At 36.5% G+C, this 21865-nt stretch overlaps 1 protein-coding gene across 13 annotated transcripts in view; it reads right to left on the reverse strand.

The window, feature by feature from the left end:
• Nucleotides 1-21865, reverse strand: part of KCNIP4 (potassium voltage-gated channel interacting protein 4) — a 442570-nt gene that overhangs the window by 43733 nt on the left and 376972 nt on the right. For 12 of the 13 annotated variants that reach the window (XM_074865890.1, XM_074865891.1, XM_074865893.1 and 9 more), the window contains one exon: nucleotides 5779-5903. In XM_074865890.1, coding sequence (XP_074721991.1) covers nucleotides 5779-5903 — 125 coding nt within the window. Of the gene's footprint in view, nucleotides 1-5778; nucleotides 5904-11056; nucleotides 11159-21865 lie in introns of all 13 variants that reach the window. The other variant, XM_074865888.1, reaches the window with a different exon arrangement.

Consider the following 21865-nt stretch of genomic DNA (forward strand, 5'->3'; position numbering starts at 1 on the left):
CCATATCAAACATTAACCGGAATTTTCACAGTAAGCATTTATATAATTTTATTTATTTGTGGAGACTTTTTACAGCTAAGAACGTGAAAATGCACACTGTAAGTGTATTGAGGTTTTGAGGGGATTGGGCTGCTGTGCACAACAATTAGTTTCAAACCATTAGCTAATCCTGTATATCAAATTACTTATCTAATCTGAATGTGGGCAGTTCAGATCACAAACTGATGGAATTGTTCACTGGAAGAGGTCATCTAGTTCAACTTACCAAAAATATCCTATGAATGTTCCTACATGTAGATATACATTAGATTGATAAACCCACATGACATGAACCAAATGTTTTTATTTAGATTAGAAACATAGTTAATTAGATAAAACAAGCACTTTCTCCTTACCTTTTTTTTTTTTTTTTTTTCTGTAAGAGACTAACAGAAGAACAAACAAAAGGGAAGGAATTTTCCAGAAAAGAACAATGAGAATAGTTGTATTTTATCATGCAAAACTCAAATGCTCTAGACAATCAATAAATTAGCTTTATAACCTATAAAACCAGCTTTCATTAAACTTTCTGAAACTCACAAATGCAACATACAGTAATACAATGCTTCCATCAAGCCATAATTGAAATGGAAAAACCTCTGAATAAATTAGCATATTTTGAGTTATGCACAAATGTATTCTTATATGGATGGGTAGTGTGATGGGGGAACCTATCTTTGAGCTGCAACATTATCAGAGTTATTATCATACTGTCATTGTTTGCCGCATTTGCTAACAGCAATAGGGAAGAAACTATCTTAGAAATGTTGTTTTCCCAATAAATGTCACAAGTATGGAGCTGCCTATTTAAAGTTACAGTATGTATCCAGGGACATTTTTATGCATGCATGACTTCAGTTTACTTTCTCTCTGATATACAGCTGAGTAAGATCAATGTTCATCAAAAATCCTTTCACTTTTCCAGGAAGGTCTAGTAGTTTTCCAACACGGAGTTCGACAGAATTTTTGATGAGAATAATTAACCAAAATTAAAAGATCATTAACATTTGAGTTTAGCACAGGAGTATCTTTTGTGCAGCAAAAGCATTGTCTAAGTATTTTTAAAATGGAAATGTGCCATAGCTCAAGAACATTTTTAAAACTGCGAGAGACCTATCAATGGACAAAAGAGAAAGAAAGACCACATGTTGAGTGAACGTTTGATAGTCTGTGCAATTTATTGTGAAGTGCTACTTGTACTAGGCCTGCTACAGAGGCATTGGTTTGAAAGGTTAATGACTGCAGCAATCACAATTCAGATTTACAAGAAATGGGATGACAGGATGCCAAATACAAAAAGGAGGGGTCCCACTGTGATGCGACTGAGCAATAATTCATCAACAGGAGTGCATGAACACTGTAAAACCAGAGTGCTGGGGACAACCTCTTGAGCCGGGGGAGGGCTTAGGACTTCCATTAAGCTCATTTTTGAAAGATAGTATAGAAGCTTTTAAGTATTTTAAATGTTGACCTTGACTACTAGCAAAACAGCCATTGCTAAGATAGGCATTTCAATACTTTTTGGGCCTTTCCTGCAGTTATCCTCTACGTCTTGCTTCCTAGAGCATCAGCTGTACTACAGTCTGATTTGAGACTCTCTGAAGCTTTCAGGTGTGTACATATACACAGAGATGCTCCTTATGCTCGAATTACTTTTTGCTGGATTTGACATGTAATTTGCCTACACTGGAAAATCTAATTGATGAAAGTATCTTTAAAAGTTTACCTTTTTATTTTTGTATAAGTAAAAACCACATAATAGATCAAACCCTGTAATCACCAACACTACAGAAATATGGGATTACTTGCTGCTTTCTCATCTGAAGTCAGTCAAAAATAAATTTAAGCAATTTGAAGTCGTAAATAATAAATAATTGGACATAAGCTGTGAGAAGTTTTGGTCAACCCTATCTCAGAACAGAGATCCTAGAACTAGACAGGATTTGGGGAAATCAGCAGACTGACAGGAAAAGAAGGGACTAAGTAAGAAATGTGTTAGACATGTGCAAAACAGTGAATGTCTCGGACAATAATGGTAATGGTTATTCATTTTCTTATAGCAGAAATATTATAAATATCTTATTAAAATAAAAGGCAGCAGGTTTGACACAGAAATGAATTATTTTTCAAAGAAGGCATAATTAGGTATGGAACTAATTTCCCACAGGATGCTGTAGATGTCAAAATACCCTGGTAGGTTCAAAAAGCAATTATCACAGTTTATGGAAGAAACTTTAGTTAAAGTATGGAAGATACAAAGATGCAGTTATAACTTTCAGTACAGGAAGTATTTCAGTAGCAGAGTGCAAGGTGACAGAACAGTTAGGGGAACTATCGCTCTAAATTCCCCTTATTCTTGTATTCCTTCCCTTATCTGGCCACTTGTGAAAACAGGATACTGAGGTAAAGGGACTGAGTACTGATTTTCTTCTGATTCATCAACTGTTATTTCTTTATCATGTCTTGGACTTAAATTTGTGCTTAACATATCTTGCTTTATATAGTTAAATTGTTGAAGAGGTAGTAAGACAGGCAAACATCAGGTGAAAATCATAAAGCACAGAGGTTGGATCTGCACAAGTTTTGATGGTGTCATGTTAAAGATGTGTGCCTGTGTGTTTCATTAAATATTTTCAGTGGAGTTTCCTTCCTAGTAGAATGATTAAACAGAATATCACAGAATCACAGAATGGTAGAGGTTGGCAGGGACCTCTAGATGTCGTCTGGTCCCACACCCCTGCTCAAGCAGGGCCACCTAGATCAGGTTGCCCAGGACCATGTCCAGACAGCTTTTGGATGTCTCCAAGGATGGAGACTCTACAACTTCCCTGATCAACCTGTGCTAGTGCTCGGTCACCCTCACAGTGAAACAGTATTTCCTGATGTTCAGAAGGAACCTCCTGTGCTTCAGTTTGTGCCCATTGCCTCTGGTCCTGTCACTGGGCACCACTGAAAAGACCCTGGCTCTGTCTTCTTTACACCCTCCCTTCAGATATTGATATAGATGCTAACATACACATCAGTGAGATCCCCAGCCTTCTCTTCTCCAGGCTAATCAGCTCCAGCCCTCTCAGCCTTTCCTCATAGGAGAGAAGCTCCTGTCCCTCTAGTCATTTTTGTGACCCTTCACCAGACTCTCTCCAGTATGTCTGTGTCTCTCCTGTACTGGGGAGCCCAGAACTGGACACAGCACTCCAGGTGTGGCCTCACCAGTGCTGAGTAGACGGGAAGAATCACCTCCCTTGATCTGCTGGCATTACTTTGCCTAATACAGCACAGGATACCATTTGCCTTCTTTGTCGCAGGGCACATTGCTGGCTCATGTTCAACTTGGTGTCCACCAGGACCCCCAGATGCTTTTCTGCAAAGCTGCTCTCCAGCTGCATGACCCACATGAAGCATACAGGGTTGGAGATATTGGCAGGATAGTGTTAAGCTGGATCAGAAGGAAGGGAAGCAAGAAGGGAGGTGGCCTGTGGCAGACAGAAGTGGATGACTGAGCACTGTCAGGGAGAGACCATCTAAGTGCAGGTCATGGGAGGCACTTTAATGCCATCCTGTATCCACCAAAGCCGCTGAAACTGTATTTGGTAAAAGCTATATGTAGTGGTGGTAAAGATGAACTAATCCACACAGGCAAGCTGCTCATAGAGCTTTAGAGCATTTTGCAGGAGAAACTGATAAATATGGAAACAAAACAAACCCCAACTCAACTGAAAGTTTTGAAATCCTTCATTTCTGAAGTCTAATGCTTGGGCTAAAGACTACTGCTTTAAACAGATTTACTTTTATAACAGTCACCAGCCCTAGGCATGCTCTATGGCATTTTTGAAAGTAATTGATAATTTTGCAATTATATTAAACAGAAAAAAATTAAGTTCATGCTCATTAGCTCAAAATAGGCAAAGATATTTATACATGCATGTCTTGAATTATCATGTACTGATACGGAAATGAAACACCTGAATAAAGATGTATTACTATCGACACCCCTTTGATGTAAGTAGAACCTACATCTTAGAACACAAAAGAATATGAACAGCTGGAATTCCTCTTTTCAAAAAAGGTAAAACAGTAATGAATTAAAATACTTTCTTATAACTTATTATCTTTTTCCATACTTCATTTTATGCATAGAACTATCAAGGTCCTTAATTCTGAGACTCTAAAAATAATTATTCTTAGAGAAACAGAGAGAAGGCTTATTTTATCCACTATACTTTGTACCTTTTTGCCTTAGATAATTAGGGACATTAGTTCATGATTTGCAATACCTAGGGAATACTGTCATTAGCAGGGGAATGTTCTCTGGTACTCTGAGGAAATTAAAAGCTTTTAAGAGCAATCACTGTTAATCACTAACATGCCAGCATTATATACCTTCTGGAACTGGGGATGATATATAGACAAGACACATTAAGTGACTCTGTATTTTACTTGCATTGTAGGCTTTTGATAAAAATGTCATTTTAAAACATCCGTTTGCATGACTTGCTTTCATTACAAAATACTTGACATCTAAAAATTCTGTAAGATTTACACTTCTCCTTGTACAAGCTATTGAAAATATCCTCTCTGCTTCCATAGTTGAGGTTCATTGTGCTTTTAGCATTACTATGATTTGTTACACAATTTCACTTGAGTGGTAAATGCCAAGGGCAAGAAGGTGGCCCTTTTTTTAAGAGTGAAAGACAAACTAAATCAAAAGGTGATAAATGTAATTAAATTTATCTTTACCTCCAGCTCAGCAGGAGACTTAGCACCTGTACAGTTGCAGTCCTCATAACTGAGTACATAGATTAATATTACACACTCATGATTTGCAAGCAATTGCTATTATTCAAGGTTTTTTTAATATCAAGTATTTTCTATCCAATGTTAATGGCATATAATATCCCACAGAAGTATCGATTGCATGAAAGATAGTAGAATAAAACAGAGAGAAAAAGGCTATTTTTTTAAGAAAGCAGCTTTTTTGTATAATATTAATAAAATCAGGAGCAGCTCTTACTTTTGGTATAGAGCCAGAATTTTATAAAACTTAGTAAAATATTTTTGTGTCTTATTTCTCTGCTGTACTAACCATGGGTGCCTTACATGCCAGCACCAAGCCCAGCACCACAGGACAGCAAATGCATGCTGGAAAACCAGACAGACTGCATTCATGCACTGGGGTCCTCAGTGGGGATCCCCGACAAGTAAAAGCATTGGTCCTGCCAATAGAGCATATCACAAATAAATCACAAATAGTGACTCCTAGTAAAGGGATCTGACAAGGTTCCATACTTCAGGAGCTAGGAAGGGCTGAAGAAGTCATCTACTGCCATCCACCTAACAAAAAATTCCTCTAGTGCCTTTTATGCCAATTACTTCTTGTGATAGCTATCATGAACACAAAAATAAAAAGTCTTTCTTCTCACTGATCAAATTCTTCAGGACTTACATTGTCTACCATTATTTCATCTTTAGACAACTCAAACACAATTTTCAATCTGTCCTTGAACAAAGTCCTACTATACTAAGTTATAATTATTCTCTTCTGGATGCTTTCTAATTTGTATGCATCTTTTGGTCGTTAAACAGCCCAATTGCTACAGAGTGATTGTTTCCTCACCTGACCAGACATGCAGTATTTACCTACTGAATCTCATGAGCTTCACTGCCAGTTGCTCTTATACCGCCGAAACTGCAGTGGCCTATCCTGTAAATGTAGGGTAAATTCAAAAAGGAAGTGCTTACATTCTTGAAACCTCTATATAAGATCTGAAGTTCCTTCTTTGTGAATTTACTCTGTGCTTCCAGCAGTTCAAGAGCTTCGGGTCTATGTCGTACTGTGGCCATTTCCATTTCATCTTCTACAGTGTCTGCAGAATACAAGAGACAGAGAAGTAAAGCTCAACAAGAAATATAGGATGTAGAAATATCTAACCCTTGCAGAAAAAAGAAAGTTAAATTACATTCTTTTAAAGAACAGCTTTTGCAGCTTTAAAGACAAATGGCATGTTCATTTTGAACCGAGAGGGAAAGGGTATCTGTCTGCTTCAGTGGGTGCACAGAACATGGAACAGCAGTGATGATCCAGCAGTCTGGATGTTATCACATCAGTACAAATAGCAATAAACTGGAAAGCCAACATTCTGCAAGGGCATGCATGACATATTCAGAATGACTTTTCTGTTTCTACGACTCTCTGAGTAAAGAAAACAATTTTATAAAACTTCAGTGACTTCAGAATACTGGAAATTTTCCCTTGGTTAGTTAATGGATGTGAATCCACTGTATCAGACTGGGATTCTCAATGTTCTCATTTTACTGTGAAGCTGTGTTTTGGAAAGCATGTGAGATTGATGTTGCATATTCAACAGTACACCTTACTTTGAGTACTGTATAACAAACCCTTCAGGGCAACATGATTATTTATAGTGAGCAGCCTAAGTGGGGAACATGAGTATTTTTGTGACCTTATCATTAGGTGAATAAGAATGTGGATATATACACATTCAAGGCTTACAGCTGAGTGCAGCTCCAAAAGAATGAGAGATAGCAATGCATTTTTTTTCCAGGTAGAGTTTTAAATGTGAAAGTTCAATAAAATAGCTAAAGAAACTTACAATATGTATTTTTTATATGGGGTGCCAGCCGTATACTTGATCTAAAATATGAATGTGTGTATCTGTTTTTAAATATTCCCAGCATTAAACATAGCTCATATAGTATGCCAAACTAATCTAATCAAATCACTGCATTATTCTGGTTTAAGATTTAAACCAACTATAGAAATGTAACTTGAGAGCAAACAAACACACAGAATTGTCACTTCTTCAAAGCTGAAGATATATATTTTATTTCATCAGAGTGTGGGACTCTGCATTCTTAAAATAAAGTTTTATTCAGTTCAATTTTCACAAGAGCACAATATTAGAATACTCCATTAAAACTGTATTATGCTTAGTTCACATATTTTTGTTCTGCTACAACACAGTAATAATAACTTTAGGATGCTTGGGAAAAATCTGGCATCAGAAGATACCGTTCAGCTAAACAAAAAATGAACGATCTTTAAACAAATATAATCAAAATATGCAAATTATTTGGATAAATCTTCACAAAATTGTAGGGTCTTGTCTCTTCTCCTGCCAAAGAGATGTTGCTGTTGGCACTCATCTCAGGAAGATGATCTCAGTGTCACCCACAGTCTTATCTCAGGATGCCCATTGTCTCTTAGTTTGTGGGCAAGCTATAAGATGTTTCTCTTTCATTTTTCTTTATAGGTTATCTCAGATAGATATAGACCGCTGCCATCTTTGTGAAAACTTTCAATGTAAATGCTATTGACAAAAAACCCAACTGACACAACTACATTGACCTTATGATGTTTGATAATAGTTTTAAGGGGCCAGTATCTGAAATCACAAGATTATGAGACACGCTGAGATGCAAAGCCCTTATAGATGAAACTGGAATAAAATTGGTCCAGATTTAAGAAGCTATCTTCCTAATCTAGGGAAGGTGTAGCAAAGTTCTTGAGTCCCATTTTAACTCAGCATAAGAACACCCAGGGTTTATTTTGTAAGGTTTTTAAAGCCTTTCCATCATATTTTAAGAGATCTATCTTTCATTTTCTTTATATAGTTACTAAACTCCCTATAACAATGTCATGCTGTAGATATGCAGCTGAATGTTTTTTTGTCAACTGTAAGTCAACACTAGGTGCTTATACTAAACTGACAAATGAGTCAACCTGAAAATAGATATTGTTGTAAAGTCACTTGTGTTTTACATGTCAGGAGTTACATGGGATTTAAATGGGCTATTGTTTAGACAGAAAGGGACTTGACTGGAAATGAACTCTCTGAGCATCCATTCTTGAAACATCTGGCTAGCTAGAGAGACATCTACAAGCTGTTCTAGAAGCTAAATGAATACACATAATAAATGTGATGCTAGAGATAAAGGCCAGACAATGTGATGCTGAGCATAATGTTTAGTATATCCTTAGCAATAAACATTTTTATTGTGTTTTAATGATTCAGTGAGAACGTAGAAGACTGCAGCGTGGTGATGCTGTCATTCTGTTAAAGAAAATTTTTAGTATAACAGTCCTCTCACACTCTATTTCTGTAGTCTCTTATAGATAATCCAAAAATAAGATCACCATAAACTTCTTATACTGTGCCAACTATGCTGATTAAAATACTACAACATTCATGATTCACTTGCAGGTTTTTAATTTTTTTCTTCACACTTATGGTTACTGTTATCCAGGCTGGAATAAAATTCTGTACTTTTAAAAATGTGTGAAAATATATCTGTTTCTAAACACTAAAGATTTCTATGGCATTAATGAAAAATTAGTTATTTCAGTTCTCCAGTTTCTTCAGCCTAAGAAAGTTAAGGGTTCTGTTCTTTTTTTTTTTTTTTTCTGTAAAAGACTTAACATGTCATCTGAAAAACAGAAATAAGTTCATATTCACTCATTGATATATTAAACAAAATATTCTTGCTGATTTCACTAATGAGTAGTTTTCTTCCAGCTAAATAGTAAAGACAGTTTTTTAATGTATCTGCTACAAGAGCTATGCTTTGAACCTTTCTTTGTTCATTAAAGAACAAAATGGTAAAAGCAATGCAAAAAGCAGACATACTCTTCAAATAATGGCAGTTCAAGAAGCATGTTCAAAGTTAGGGCTCAGTTCATATATGTAAAAATTGTACACATGCATTTGCCTGCACAAACCTTAAATTATCGCTCCCCTATCTATTTAATAACTGCATGCACACATGCTTTTATTTTCCAGAACCATTCTTGTCTCTGGTCCTGTCTCTAGCAGATGCATTTAAAAGTTTAGCTAAGGAAGGATGGAATTAAGTTTAGGCTTAATAGGCTAAAGCACACAAACAAGAAAAAAGCATTCTTTGATATGCTTTGTTGAATGGGAATGCTGAAATAAGATTTTATCTATTCAAGTAACCTTTTTCTGCACATATTGATAGCAGTTAAGCACAGAAGTGCAAATTCAGGCTGTGTATATTTAAAAAAATTACTTAGCTTAAAAATATTCCCCTTAAAATTTCTAAGGAATTCACATTTTGTGGTTGTTGTTGTAGGTAGTGCTGGCTTCATTCCTACTACATTACAATGTTGCTTCTTTTATGCTAGCAGAAATCAAATAGCACGTTATGTCAAAATGGAATAATAACAATATGTGTCTACAGTGATATTCTTATTTAATATTTTTACTTAATAAAACATTCTTAATATAGCATTTCATTATTGATGAGAGTACAGAGAAAAGTGCTGAAGGAATCATTTTTTACTACTTGGTTCTCAAATATGAAATATTTAATGCAAGTTTTATTTTGACTTCTGGTTTATAAAACACTGTCAGCAAGAAAATACAAGTTTTGCATGGTCAAGGTTATTAAGACTGACTCTAAATATTTTTTGTTACCTGTGCAGACAAAAAGCTCACATCAAAAAGTGCAAGGAATAAGCATGTGTTGCTCTCGATCCAACTTCAAACAAAAAGATCAAACCTTCTATTCCTCTTATTCTATTTCCTCATTCTATTCTATGTCCCATCATTGGAAGTGTGGAAGGTCAGGCTGGATGGAGCTTTGAGCAACCTGATTTAGTGATAGAAGTCCCTGTCCATAACAGGGGGGTTAGACTTGATGGTCTTTAAAGGTCCCTTTCAACCCAAACCATTCTGCGATTCTGTGATTCCATGATTCTATGATTCCTTTTATAGTCTAAGGCTATATTACTCAGGCCACATAGCTGAAAGCAACTTCTACATAATGAATTATTAGCAGATGTCAGGACAGTAACTAACCTTTTTAAGCTATTTTCAAGTAAAACACATCAGCTGAAGCCACCATGCAAAAGTCACTGTGCATCCACATCTTTAGTGGTTTTCATCTTCGAGATCTCAAATAGTTAAAAAAGAAAGCAAGTACCACAGTCTTCTCTAGGAGCATTTGAAAAACAGTGAAGTGGGGTAGCAAAAAGAAAGTCGAGATCCATACCACTGAAGTCTAGGCACTTTGTAGAGGCATGTGTTTGTAGTCAAGCTGCCTTGAGTTGTCCCATAATCACTGGACAAAAAGAACTGCTTTTGGAGGTATTTTTTTACCCTATATTGATATGCTTTATCAGAAGAGTATACAGTAAACACAGGAGCACTAAGCTTGTAAACTTAGGTGTTCAGATTAGTGCCTAGAATTAAGCCAAATTAATCTAGACTGAATTGGGTTCACAGGGATATTTTAAAATCAGTTATAGTAGCCAAGTTATATAGGAAGTCATTAGTATTATTACTATAATTTATCACTATCTAGGTATATATGTATCTAGGTACATATGTATCTAGGTATGGATGTCTCTCTCTCTCTCCCTCCCTCCCCCTCTTTTTATCTGTTAGCTACCCTGGAGAGATGTTATTTCCTCACAGCATATCAAGACATTAAAGGTACCATCAGTGTGTTTTTGCTTTATCTCTACATTCCCATACTTTTTTTTCAATCTCATTTTTATTTTTCTTTCAGACACATATTTTAGGTCTCGTTCCCTAAATAGTTTGATGTTACGTAGTCAAAACCTGCAGAGCCAAGCCTTTCCTCCTAGACCAGTACTGCTGATACTATCCTGTGTATTGGATAGCAAGCACACACAGACACGTGCACACATGTACACAAAAAGACACCACTTTTCAAATACATTGAGAGCAGGTATTTAATTTAACCAGTGAATCACTTCTCAGTTAGCTTGAAGAGCCTAAGTGCCAATCCAGCAGCTCCTATGCGGCAGACCCTGGCACTATTATCTTGCCATCCAGCTCTGCACAGACAAATCTGATACCAGCCCACGAATCTGTTCATCACTTCCTTTCACACCTCAATAGAGCATAAGATTACTTCAGTAGATATCTTGTTTCTCAAATGAGCAGTTAATGAAAGTATAACTTTTGATGCATGCAAACCTATAAAAAAAAATCAAATGAAAAATAAAACTTGCTTTGAGTAACAGGAGATGTCGTTTTGGCAGCCGAGCAGGGCAAGAGCTTCATAAGTCGCTCTTTAATGCTGCGTTTGGTACTGTTCTGAGCGTAGAGGAAACCTAAAAAATATATTATCAGGACTGTTAACATAGGATTGTGAACAATTTCTGTGCATGCTGCAGAGTTCATCATTATAGCAGAATCCTGATGGGAAAAGGCCAAACAGACGTCAGTCATCCTGAATTGCAAAGGGCAACCAGAATTTTTGAAGAGGACAACAAAATTGTTTTGGTTTTGTATCTTTCCAGTAAAGGGTGGTTTTTTTGTATGTGTGCATCTCTTAAAAAGTTCTTTTAACCCACTTGAAAACATCAAAGAAGTATCAGATTATGTATTTGAAACAACACAAGGTAAGAGTGTTTGTAAAAATTTTAATGCCAAAATATTTTAAAGACTTTTAAGTATTTTTGATTTTGAAGTTCAATATGGAAAACAAAAACAAAACCAAATAAAATCTCAAATATATTTTTTGTTGTCCTTTCTGGCAGTCTTCTAGTTCCACAGATGAATTTTCCCATATAATTCACTCAGCAATTGTGATAACCAACCTGGTACTTTTGCCTTTTCTGAATATTAAAATATCAACCATGATGTGTAACTACTCTCCCTTTTCTTTAATATTTGCCATTCTACATATATATAAATATAAGTATTATTTATATTTTCATCTTTAAATACTGATATGGCTGAATAGTTAATGTTCATGTGCCATAAAGCAGGTGAACAGCATTACCCTTATTTACTGTGAAGGAAATTGTCAAGAGTAACGGCCTGTGAGGTCTAACCATTTTATACAAAATGGATGATACAAGCAAACATTTCCTAGATGGATATTTGCCGCAAATGACAGACTTAACATCTGTAAAACAACTGAGTAAATTATTTATGTTCCTAAGAAAGGTAGAGCTAGGTTTGGACATTATGCAACTCCTGCACTTTTCATCTCGACTGCATGCGCTCACACACAAACTCTGCTCTGTGATGGCTCTTGCTACAACAGCAAGAATGCAAAACAGATGGGGCAGGAAATAAAAGACACAACTAACAGCTCCTGTGCTAACAGCATAGTCACCAGGATAATCCTGGGTTATCCTCACTACTACACTTGTGCTGAATACTGATGTTAGTGACATGATGTACAATAGTCTCCTCCCTGTCACCAAAGCAGACAGGGTGGGAACCTCCCACCTGTAACACTAAATGGAGCTTGTAGACAATCTTGAGAAAGTATGTACTTGTATTTGGGAACAGAAAGTGAAGACGGCTTTAAGGATATTAAACTTTGTAAATGAAAGAAAAAATATTTCTCAGTTTGTATACAAGTAAAACATTGAAGGAAAGAAGTGCGGAAAACCAGGAAAGACACAATCACAGCCTTAAAAAATCAATCATTACCAGGCAAGTTCTGCCTCTGCAAGAACAGCAGCTCTGGTGAATGGATGAAACAATCCAGTTTCAGCACAAGGTCAGATGGACCTAAATGACCATCTCTAGAAATGTCAAAACCTTTTGATAGAAATAATAAGAATGAATACACTTATTATCTGTAACCTTAACCATCTGTAACACCTAACCATCAGCTCAACTCAGAAACACTGTGCAGATAAATGCATAAAATAAAAGACAACCTGTGATCTAATGGGCATCTCAAACTCCACTGTTCTAGTTTGAGTACAAAATCTGAGCCTTTAAATGGATACCTTGTGGTCTCAGCTGGCACTATCTGAAGTATCACACTATGCCTGTACTGTAGATTCCTGAACACAAGGGAAATTTATCTTAAAGATTTTTTTCTTTATTAGGAATTTTTCTAGCATAGACATGATCTAGAAATATCTACTTCTAGCTTGTTAATTTGAGTTAAGGTTTGCAAAGTTTACTGTCCATGTATTAGTTATATAATTACATAGGTCCACTACCTATGTAATTACTAAAGATTAATACAGTGCTTTGCAAAACCTAAAGGGACACATTATTTCCAAAGGGTTTGAAGCTCAAAGCCATGAGTAAGCAAACAATTTTGTTACTTTTATGCTCACACAAAGGCTCATGGAATTCAATACAAACCATATGGGCTTTGCAGTGGTATGATCAAGGTCAAAAATAAAATGAAATATATGGGAGCAATATCAGAGGAGTAACTTAGGAGGACAGTATAATTTTTGTGCTCACTTCTAGCAGCTAATTTAAAATCTCACTAAGATCAGGGCAGAGGAGAAGGAATTGGTTTGTCTTCTTACAGTATGAGGAAGGAGCATGGAAGCTTCGAAGTGACTGAAGTCAGTTTATTCTGCAGTCATTGCAGTCCACTGTCGTGACCTCCTGATCAGTACTACAGCTTTCAATGGGATTTTTCAGGAGCAAAGGACTACTTAATACAGAGAAAACATTTTGCACACTGGGCCTATGCTGAGTCAGTGTTTAATACACATTAAAAAACTAGAAGTGTTAATTAAGATGTAATATTGTAATAATTTCTGTGAATTCTGTAGCTGTTTACCAAGTTTGAAACAGGCTGAATAAAAAACTGTGGCCATTAAGAAGCTAATTAAGATTAAAATTTATTTATTATATAGTAAGAGATTCTTATCATATTACAAGTCTTCAAAACGGCTGTTCATGAAAAGATGAAGAGCCATGAAGCACCAACACACTGATAATGATGGACTGATGCTGCTTCCTTCAAGTTTCCAGAATAGAAAAATAGTCACTCTTAGCCTGCAGAGAGATATTCAGAAGAAGCTGAATTTTTCAAAGTCGTCTTGATTTTTTTTTTTAAATAAATGGTTGACTAGAGATTTCATAGCTGTTATCCCTAATCCAATCAGCCATGAGCTCCTCTGGGTTAACTGCGAAGGTTCTTCAAATTCAGGTTAGTTAACTGGTGCTGCTTGCTCTTGGGTTAGATAATTTGTTCCTCTGCGGTGAAAATTAAACTGTGATACATACTCTTCCCCAGAATTCACTGTGGGAGTGTCCTAGAACTCGTCTCCATATGACACCAGCTGGAAATGTGGCCAACTGTCCCAAGAGGTGCTCACGCTTCACAAAATGCTCTGTAACTGGAGCATGGCTTATGCATTCTCATATCTAGGTACTGCTGTACTGATATATGTGCTCCATATAGATATTGGGCATACTAGATATCCTTTAAGAGTTACTGCTATTTATCATGATTTGTATCTGTAGTTGTAACTGAAAAATGCACCAACGCCTTAAACCTCTGATTTACAGATTTTTAAACTGGAGAACTATAACTCTACAATTAATAAAACTGTAACTCTACAATTAACAAGTTTAATTTGGAGTGTACCATGCATACACATGGTCAGTACACTTTTTTTCTGAATTGCCACTTTTAAAAATCATATTTGGCCAAAAGCCTCCAGATCACTTTATGTGTGTGACCTAGTCACTCCAATATCACAGTGTTGGCAGGCTGATGTAGATCTGACACTGCTGGTTACAAAAAAATACACAAAGAAGCACAAAATTTTTTCCTCATTAAATAAAAAATTAATATAGTCATAAAAGACTTTAAAAGATAAGGAAAAATGATGTGTTAGAATATAAAAATTGTTATTTATATTTATAAGTTATTTATAAATTTTTATATTTATAAATGAACATATATTTCTAATCATATACATCTATACCTAGACTATCTTAACTCTTTACAGATTTACTTTTTTCAGACATATGATCTCAGCTTTAGAAAGACAGTACATATTACATATTGCTCTGTTGTTACAGAGACAGAGGAGACTACCCCAGGAAAGATATCAAGCCAAGGGATTTTTGCAGAAGTTTTCAGAAACAAAACATCTCTCTAAGGATGATTGTTTTCTTTGCAAATTCTTTGTAGTCAGCATGAAAGCAAGGCAGATAGGCCACTTTTTGCTGATGTAGCAGATAAATCAGTCTCATACCCCCAATAAGTGCACAAGATGGACTGTGCTATGGCTGCCTTTGCCCTCGAAGTCTTGCCCACCTTTCCTGCCCACATCAAATGCCCTCTGTTCAAAGAAGCACTCTCCTCCCTTGCCTTCCACCTCATTGCTGCCTTTTTGTAACTGGATTTGGGTAATAAATGTCAATGTAGAAGGCACAGTCCTAAAAGAGCTTTTGGGGCAAGTAATCATCCTATTTATTAGGAAGTTCAAAAACTAGAAACAATTCTCCCAATAATTTCTTCCTTCACTGTCAATGAAAGAGAAAAGTCACCTGTAAAACTACCTTTTTCCCACTCTTTTTCCTCTCCATGGTTTTTTATTTTTGTTTACTTTTCTTCTTCCTCAAAGTCTCTCTTCTTTATTTCCCAAAGACAGCAGATGAGATTCCACTGCCTAAACCTCATTCCACCTTTTAGTCAGCAGTATTTACAATCCACTGGCCACATCCAATGCCTTGCCAGTACAGCTAAGCTCCCAGTTGTGCTGGAAATTCAATTTTGTTCACCTACAGGATTTTAAGTCTTCCCATGAAAACAGGAAAAATGCCTATGTTGTATTAGTTCTGAATGGGTCTTTTTGAAAAAGGTTAGTATAAGACCTGAAAGTCAAGCTGCACGGGTCATTTTCCTAAATCTAAAATTTTGGTAGGAAGTGACAAAGATTCTGAACACAAAAAAAAAAAAAAAAAAAAAAAAAAAGCATGAAGTGTTTTCTTGGCATAATGGTTTACACTCAATTTCAGCTCTACGATGGAATTTCTCCCAGGGCCTTAAGGGCTGGCAGCCCCACTAAACTTAATGGTTCAGCACAGATGGAGAGACAAGGGAGACAAAATTAAGTGCAGACTTCATATTCACAGTTCAGAACTTGTGGAAGAGCGCCAAATCAGAGTATGTGTTCCTTCTGTGTAGTGAGTCTGGGAATTAAACAAAATGATGTACAACATAAATATTTATAAGTCTCAGCCTCAGTTCTTTGGAAACACCTGTCGAGGAACTGCGTGAGTTGTCATTAGGCTACCTGACAGATCATCAGCATTTTTTGCCAAGCAGGAAAACATTCTTGCCAATCTCATTTGTCCATATTTTTAGTGATTCTACCTCTACTGCCCCTAACTTTCTGGTTTTCATTGCAAAATATACCTGTCAGTTTCACGGACTACTAAAGCCCTATAACCACATCAGATCTGCTACAGGGAGAAGCTATGAAGGTATTGAGCTGAAAAAATGTATTGCAGCATTTTAGGGACTACCTTGAAACACTCATTCAAGAGTCAGATTGCTCTCCTTCACTTTAAATTCCCTTCTACATACTATTTTAAATCAGCCTCCCAATGGCAGATGCAGATTAGCATCTGGTAGCCACACTTCTCTACCAATAAATTAGAAGTCAGAGTCAATTAGGAAGTCTGGAGGCCAATAGTACTTGAACATTGATTGAAAATGAAGGACAAAGAATAAGTAAGTACAGTTGGGCATTTCTGGGATTGGCAAATGGAAAAGGATGAAAGAATAGAGAAAAAACCTAATACCACAGGCGAGAAGAAACAGAGAAGTGTCAAAGTATAAAAAATATAAAACAGAGAAATGGCCACACTTTTGCCCTTACAGGCTTCATTAAATTTCCCAAATACAGCTTTATTATTCAGACCATGCCTTCCCATGACACACATGCAGCTCTTCAACCTGAAAAACTGCTTATGTTATGAACAGTTTCTATACAAATGTTTAATGCAAACATTATCTAAAACTATTATAAACATCTCCAGGAGCATAAACACTGAAAATTGCAGAGATCTTCGTCAGTGTAAAGCCTGAAAATGTACTAGTTTTTCAATACCACTTTGGTCATTTAATACCACTTAATACACGCACTCTCAGAGCATGTGTAAAATTAAGCTGGTCCCCTATGACAGGAAATGTATTTATACAAGATCACTTGCTTTCTTTTGAAAAATCTTACTTGAAGTGAACCATATGAGCATATGAGAGAATGCACAATGAACCAGATTTGTTTGATTGCTACTCTGAACTATGCAGTTTCCTTCATTTTTCCCCTCCTGTTGTTTATGAGAATAGTAGAGAAGTTTTTAACTAACTGCAATATATAAAAATGATCACATAATAAATTACATCAACAGAAAGTCAGTTATCTTGTGGGGATCTAGGAAGGAGACAGATGAGGAGGAAGAGGTTTTTAAGTTAGAGGAGAGAACAGCTGAAAGGAAAATACTTGAAGAAGAGAGTGTAATAGATGGTGCAGAAAAATTAAAAACAAAAAAACCCAAAAAACCCCAAAAAACCCCCAAACCCCACAAAAATCTCTCTACTATCCTGAGCAATAAAATAGTTGTATGTTATCTTAATGAAATTCCTAATTTGCTCAAAGAGATTTTAGAATCAAAAGAAAAATGCTGAATTACAGAACAGCTAACAGCTGTTATATGTAACATCTTCTAACAGAGTTAAAATCCAGTGAATCAAAAGAGACAAAAGCACTATTTTTTTTATTTTTCATTGGGCTTTGATTCAAAGCTTGTATAGCTTTAATGGAGTGACAGCTTCTCTCAAAGAAACAAGCAGCAAATATAAACTCTGGGACAAAGAAAATCTTTATGTAGCTCAAGAATGCTTATTTTTCATATTCAGGAAGGACACTCAACTTAGGAAAAGTCACACTGTCTATGTCTATTCACAAGTAATTTGGTGCAACAGAAATAGATTGGCAGATGAAAGCAAGTGATGCTGAGGAACCTGAGATCTCGCAGATGGCTTATGGATATGAAGACTGAAAAATAAGCGTGTTTATTGTGCCTAAGCAAGGTGGATACTTCAGTAGTAGTGAAATTGGGCCTAATACAGGGCAGACTTGTCTGGACATCTCAATGGTAGTGTCCCCGGTCAGTGAAGAGCCTGAATGACTGGCACCAGTGACGGGGCAGGTGAGACCCTCCGAGCACTCCCTTGCTTACAGGGCTGGTAGGCTCTGCGTGGCAGGCATGGCAGCATGAACCTGTAAAGAAAACCTGTTAAATCACTAATTGCAATTAGATAATGATAACAAACTGAGTTTCTCTGGTTTAGCAGAGGTTCACTGAGTTTTGCAATGGAGGAAAACTAATTGATGCTTCAATCAAAATGAAGGATCAGTTCTAACCAGGGGACTAAAAAGCAGTGATATGCAGCACCTGTGCTGTGAAATATGAACGCAAAGAGAGAAAAATTCTGCTGTAAAAAGACTAGAGATAGCAACTGAAGACAAAAAGATGAGTCTATCAAAAGTGAGTGTCAGATGATGGGAAGAAATCAAATGGGTGATATGAGATGAGCTAGAATGAAAAAGAAGGGTTCAGCAGACAAACGAAAGAAAGAAAAAGTAAAAATGTTAAAGAGGAGTTAAGAATTAGACCACAGAAGCAAATAGGGAGGTATTAAAAATGTTGAGAGACCTCTCAAATATTTATTACCTCCATATTTAGCTTGTTATCTAAACTGTGTGTATGGTATATGTGAACATGTACAATGTTGGACTCAGATATGCTTATACTTGCCGAAGGGCCAGCAGCTGGAGTCAGAACAGGGGTGTAGGTGCCCCTGGTCTGTGGTGTCAGCTACTGGAGCCAGTGGGGTCTCTGTGCCACCCACTGGAGCAGGTGAGGGTCTCGGCCCCAGCCACTGGGCTGGGAATGGTGTGTGTCCTGAAAACCAGCTACTGAGGGGTCCAGCATGAGTGAGGAGCTCAGTGCCGACAGATGGAACGGGACCACAGGTCACAGTCCATGTGTCTAGTGCTGGCTGCTGGGGGACAAGTGTCTGGTCTCCCCCAGATCATGTGTGTGGGGTGTGTTATAACATCCCTTAACAAGCATATCTGTACTTTGTAGAGAAAAGTCTTTTCATGATAATTAGGACAGTTACAGAACACCAGAAAGAGATACTTTTAATGAACAATTTGTGGAGTACACCTTCATAGTGTTCACACTATTATCCAATTATTCTGAGTGGAAATAATTAACCTGCAGTGCTCTAGGCTGTTACTGTAATGTGGTTTTTAAAGGCTTTATATGAATTTAGTTCTTAGGAGAGTTGTCTTACTGAGAGCTCAGAGAACTTTCACAAAATGGTGAAATGAAATCAGTGCACACTTTTCAATACTGCTGAGCTAGCCCCAAGTGAGTCAGCTCTGACCTAGATCATTCAGGAGGAGGTCATTTCCAAGCCCACTATATTCCATACTTGGATTGCTAACATTTTTCTGCAAATTTTGGTAGTTTGCGTAAAGCTCATTTTGATCTGGGGTGATAGTGACATTACACCACCTTTGTAAAGAAGGTACCAAACCTTTCTTAAATACTGATAGTTTTCAGTTTCTAAGCTGCCAGTCTTGAGGTAAAGTGCTCTACTTTTCAGTGATGATCTGTAGCCTGCTTTCATAAAAATAACATTTTTGAACAAGATGGAAAAGGGGTACAATAAAGTAATGAAAAACACACTTTTCTCTTTTGCAAAGAGATTTAAAGAATCCTAAAATAGTGCCATTCATTAAATGCTTCATTAAAAATATTATAAGGAAGAAATAAAAGAAAAGAAAGAGTATTAGTTTTTCCTGTTGATCAACTAGCCTTAAAACCAAGTGTAACATGATGTTTACATTTACATTTCCTTGGTACAGAGTTCTTATAAATTATTTAATGTAGTTAGATGCAGTGCAGTATTCCTACTTACAAAGTAGTAAGAGTAGTCTTTTATTTCAAAAGTGTTGGTTTCCTTAAGAATGATGCAGCTACTCTTCCAGTTTACAACTGTGTGTACAGTTCCAGCTTGAAAACCACTTCTAAGCATGGAACAGATGACAGTCTTAAGCACTATTTAAAAATACCTAGTATGTGCACATGATGAATTTCAGAGGCTGGGTAAGTGTGATGGATTTACAATTACGCTGGCTAGAAGTAACAAATACTTTCTTTGGCAAATGGGTAAATCCCATTCTCCGTAAGGACCAGTGTGTAATTTGTTACACAAACATGACCTTGTGCCAAAATTCAGAACTTCTACTCAATCTTCTAGTCCATCTTGACTACAGTTTCATTCTGAGAGTATAATTAATCTCAGACAGGTATAAAGAATTAATGATCTGGCTAGCACTGTTCAAATACTGTCAATTTTTCACTGGTGTTCTAAAAGTCATAATTAAAGAAGCCACTTTGAAGCAACAAATTCTCTGCAGCAGTAGTGAATACAAGAACTTAATTGACAAAAATTTCATGCACAGTTTAAAGGCTTATTAAAATTCAGGAGTCACATATTTACACATATGTAAAATACTAGGATGCATTTGCACCATTTTGAAATTATGTTTAACTAATTTACAAAGTAAAAAAAAAAAAGCAAAATTTCTTTCTCAGTAAAACTAAGACTGTGATTCAATAGCAGACCCCAGTTCCCTGAGCTGAGGGTCCCTGACTAGCCCTCTCTTCCCTGACATCAATTCCCATCACAGCATCACACTGCTTAAGAGCAGCCCTTTCCTTTGCAAACCTAGCTCTATTTCCTGACGCAGCTGACAGCACATCTCTGCAAATAATTTTGTCTGCATCCCTGGGATAGTGATGTATTCGGGTGGGATGAGAATAAACAGTTAATTTGGGAAAGGGGGAGTTTCTTAGGCCTATGTTGCTGCCAAAGTTCACATAGTGCTGAACCATGATCTCATTCCCTACATCACAGAGCTGGGGGGAAGGTGCAGAATGTTCAGTATTAAATTCAATATTAAAGGAAGACAAAAAATGTTTTCCTGTTAATCCTTGCCAAAGAAAGAAGTTGAGGTATTCCAAGCTACTTTCTGAGATTAGAAATTGCATTTATTGTCAGACATGTTCATGAGAGTTTTGAAAGGCACCTATTCTGTTTCAGTTGAAGGATATCATGTATAGCAAAACCATTAAATTATTAACTAACAACAGCCTAAAAAATGTTAGGTGATTATACACTGTCATAATAAGATTTATATAACACATGCAATAGTTATGCGAAAAAAATCCCAAAATCTATTTCTGTTAGTTTTTCTATGGTTTACAATGTTTAAAAGGCTGGTTAATTCACAGACCATTATGAGGACAACTGGAGCAAAGTCCTTTTTTTTACCAGACAAAAATCATGATAAAATTAGTTGCCTGGAAGGACATATGAAACCTGGCTTATAAAGGAACTCTGAAACCTTTGCACAATATTAGGAAAAAAGTTTCAACAGATCACTGGCTTTCTATCCTGATGCTTTGCTAACCATTGCAAAAGACCTAAGGATGGAATAACACTGAAAACATAAAAGAAAGATCACTTACTGAATAAGAGTTTAAACCTCTATTTTTTGGAGAACTTTTAAAAGATGTTTTTCTCTATGAGCCAACACTTGCACACACAAGCACACACACAAACACTGACTGCAGCATGCTGATGCTGATTATAAGTCTGTCCTGTGGCAATTCAGGCAGCAAGATAAAAGAAATAGACTGCTGCAACAGGTGGGGATGTTTGATTACACCCTCCTGATTTTGTAACTATTAAAACATGTAGTTTTCTGTGGTTGCAGGACTTTTCTGTTGCTAGTGCTCACTTGCTTCTCTTTTGCCTGCAGCTTCCATTTCTCCTTTTAAACTTCATATTGCAGTTCTCACTGGGTGTGCATTTATTACATTCCTAGTTTTAGTGAGTATTTCCTGCAGTCTGTTCAAAATCTGCTACTAAGATAATTTTCTTGCCTTGAAAGAAATGTATCAGCCTGACATAAACTTATTGCTTGCTGCTCTGTAGCCTG

This window comes from Strix uralensis, chromosome 4 (assembly GCF_047716275.1).
Source record: "Strix uralensis isolate ZFMK-TIS-50842 chromosome 4, bStrUra1, whole genome shotgun sequence".
In the NCBI taxonomy this organism is placed as follows: Eukaryota; Metazoa; Chordata; class Aves; order Strigiformes; family Strigidae; genus Strix; species Strix uralensis.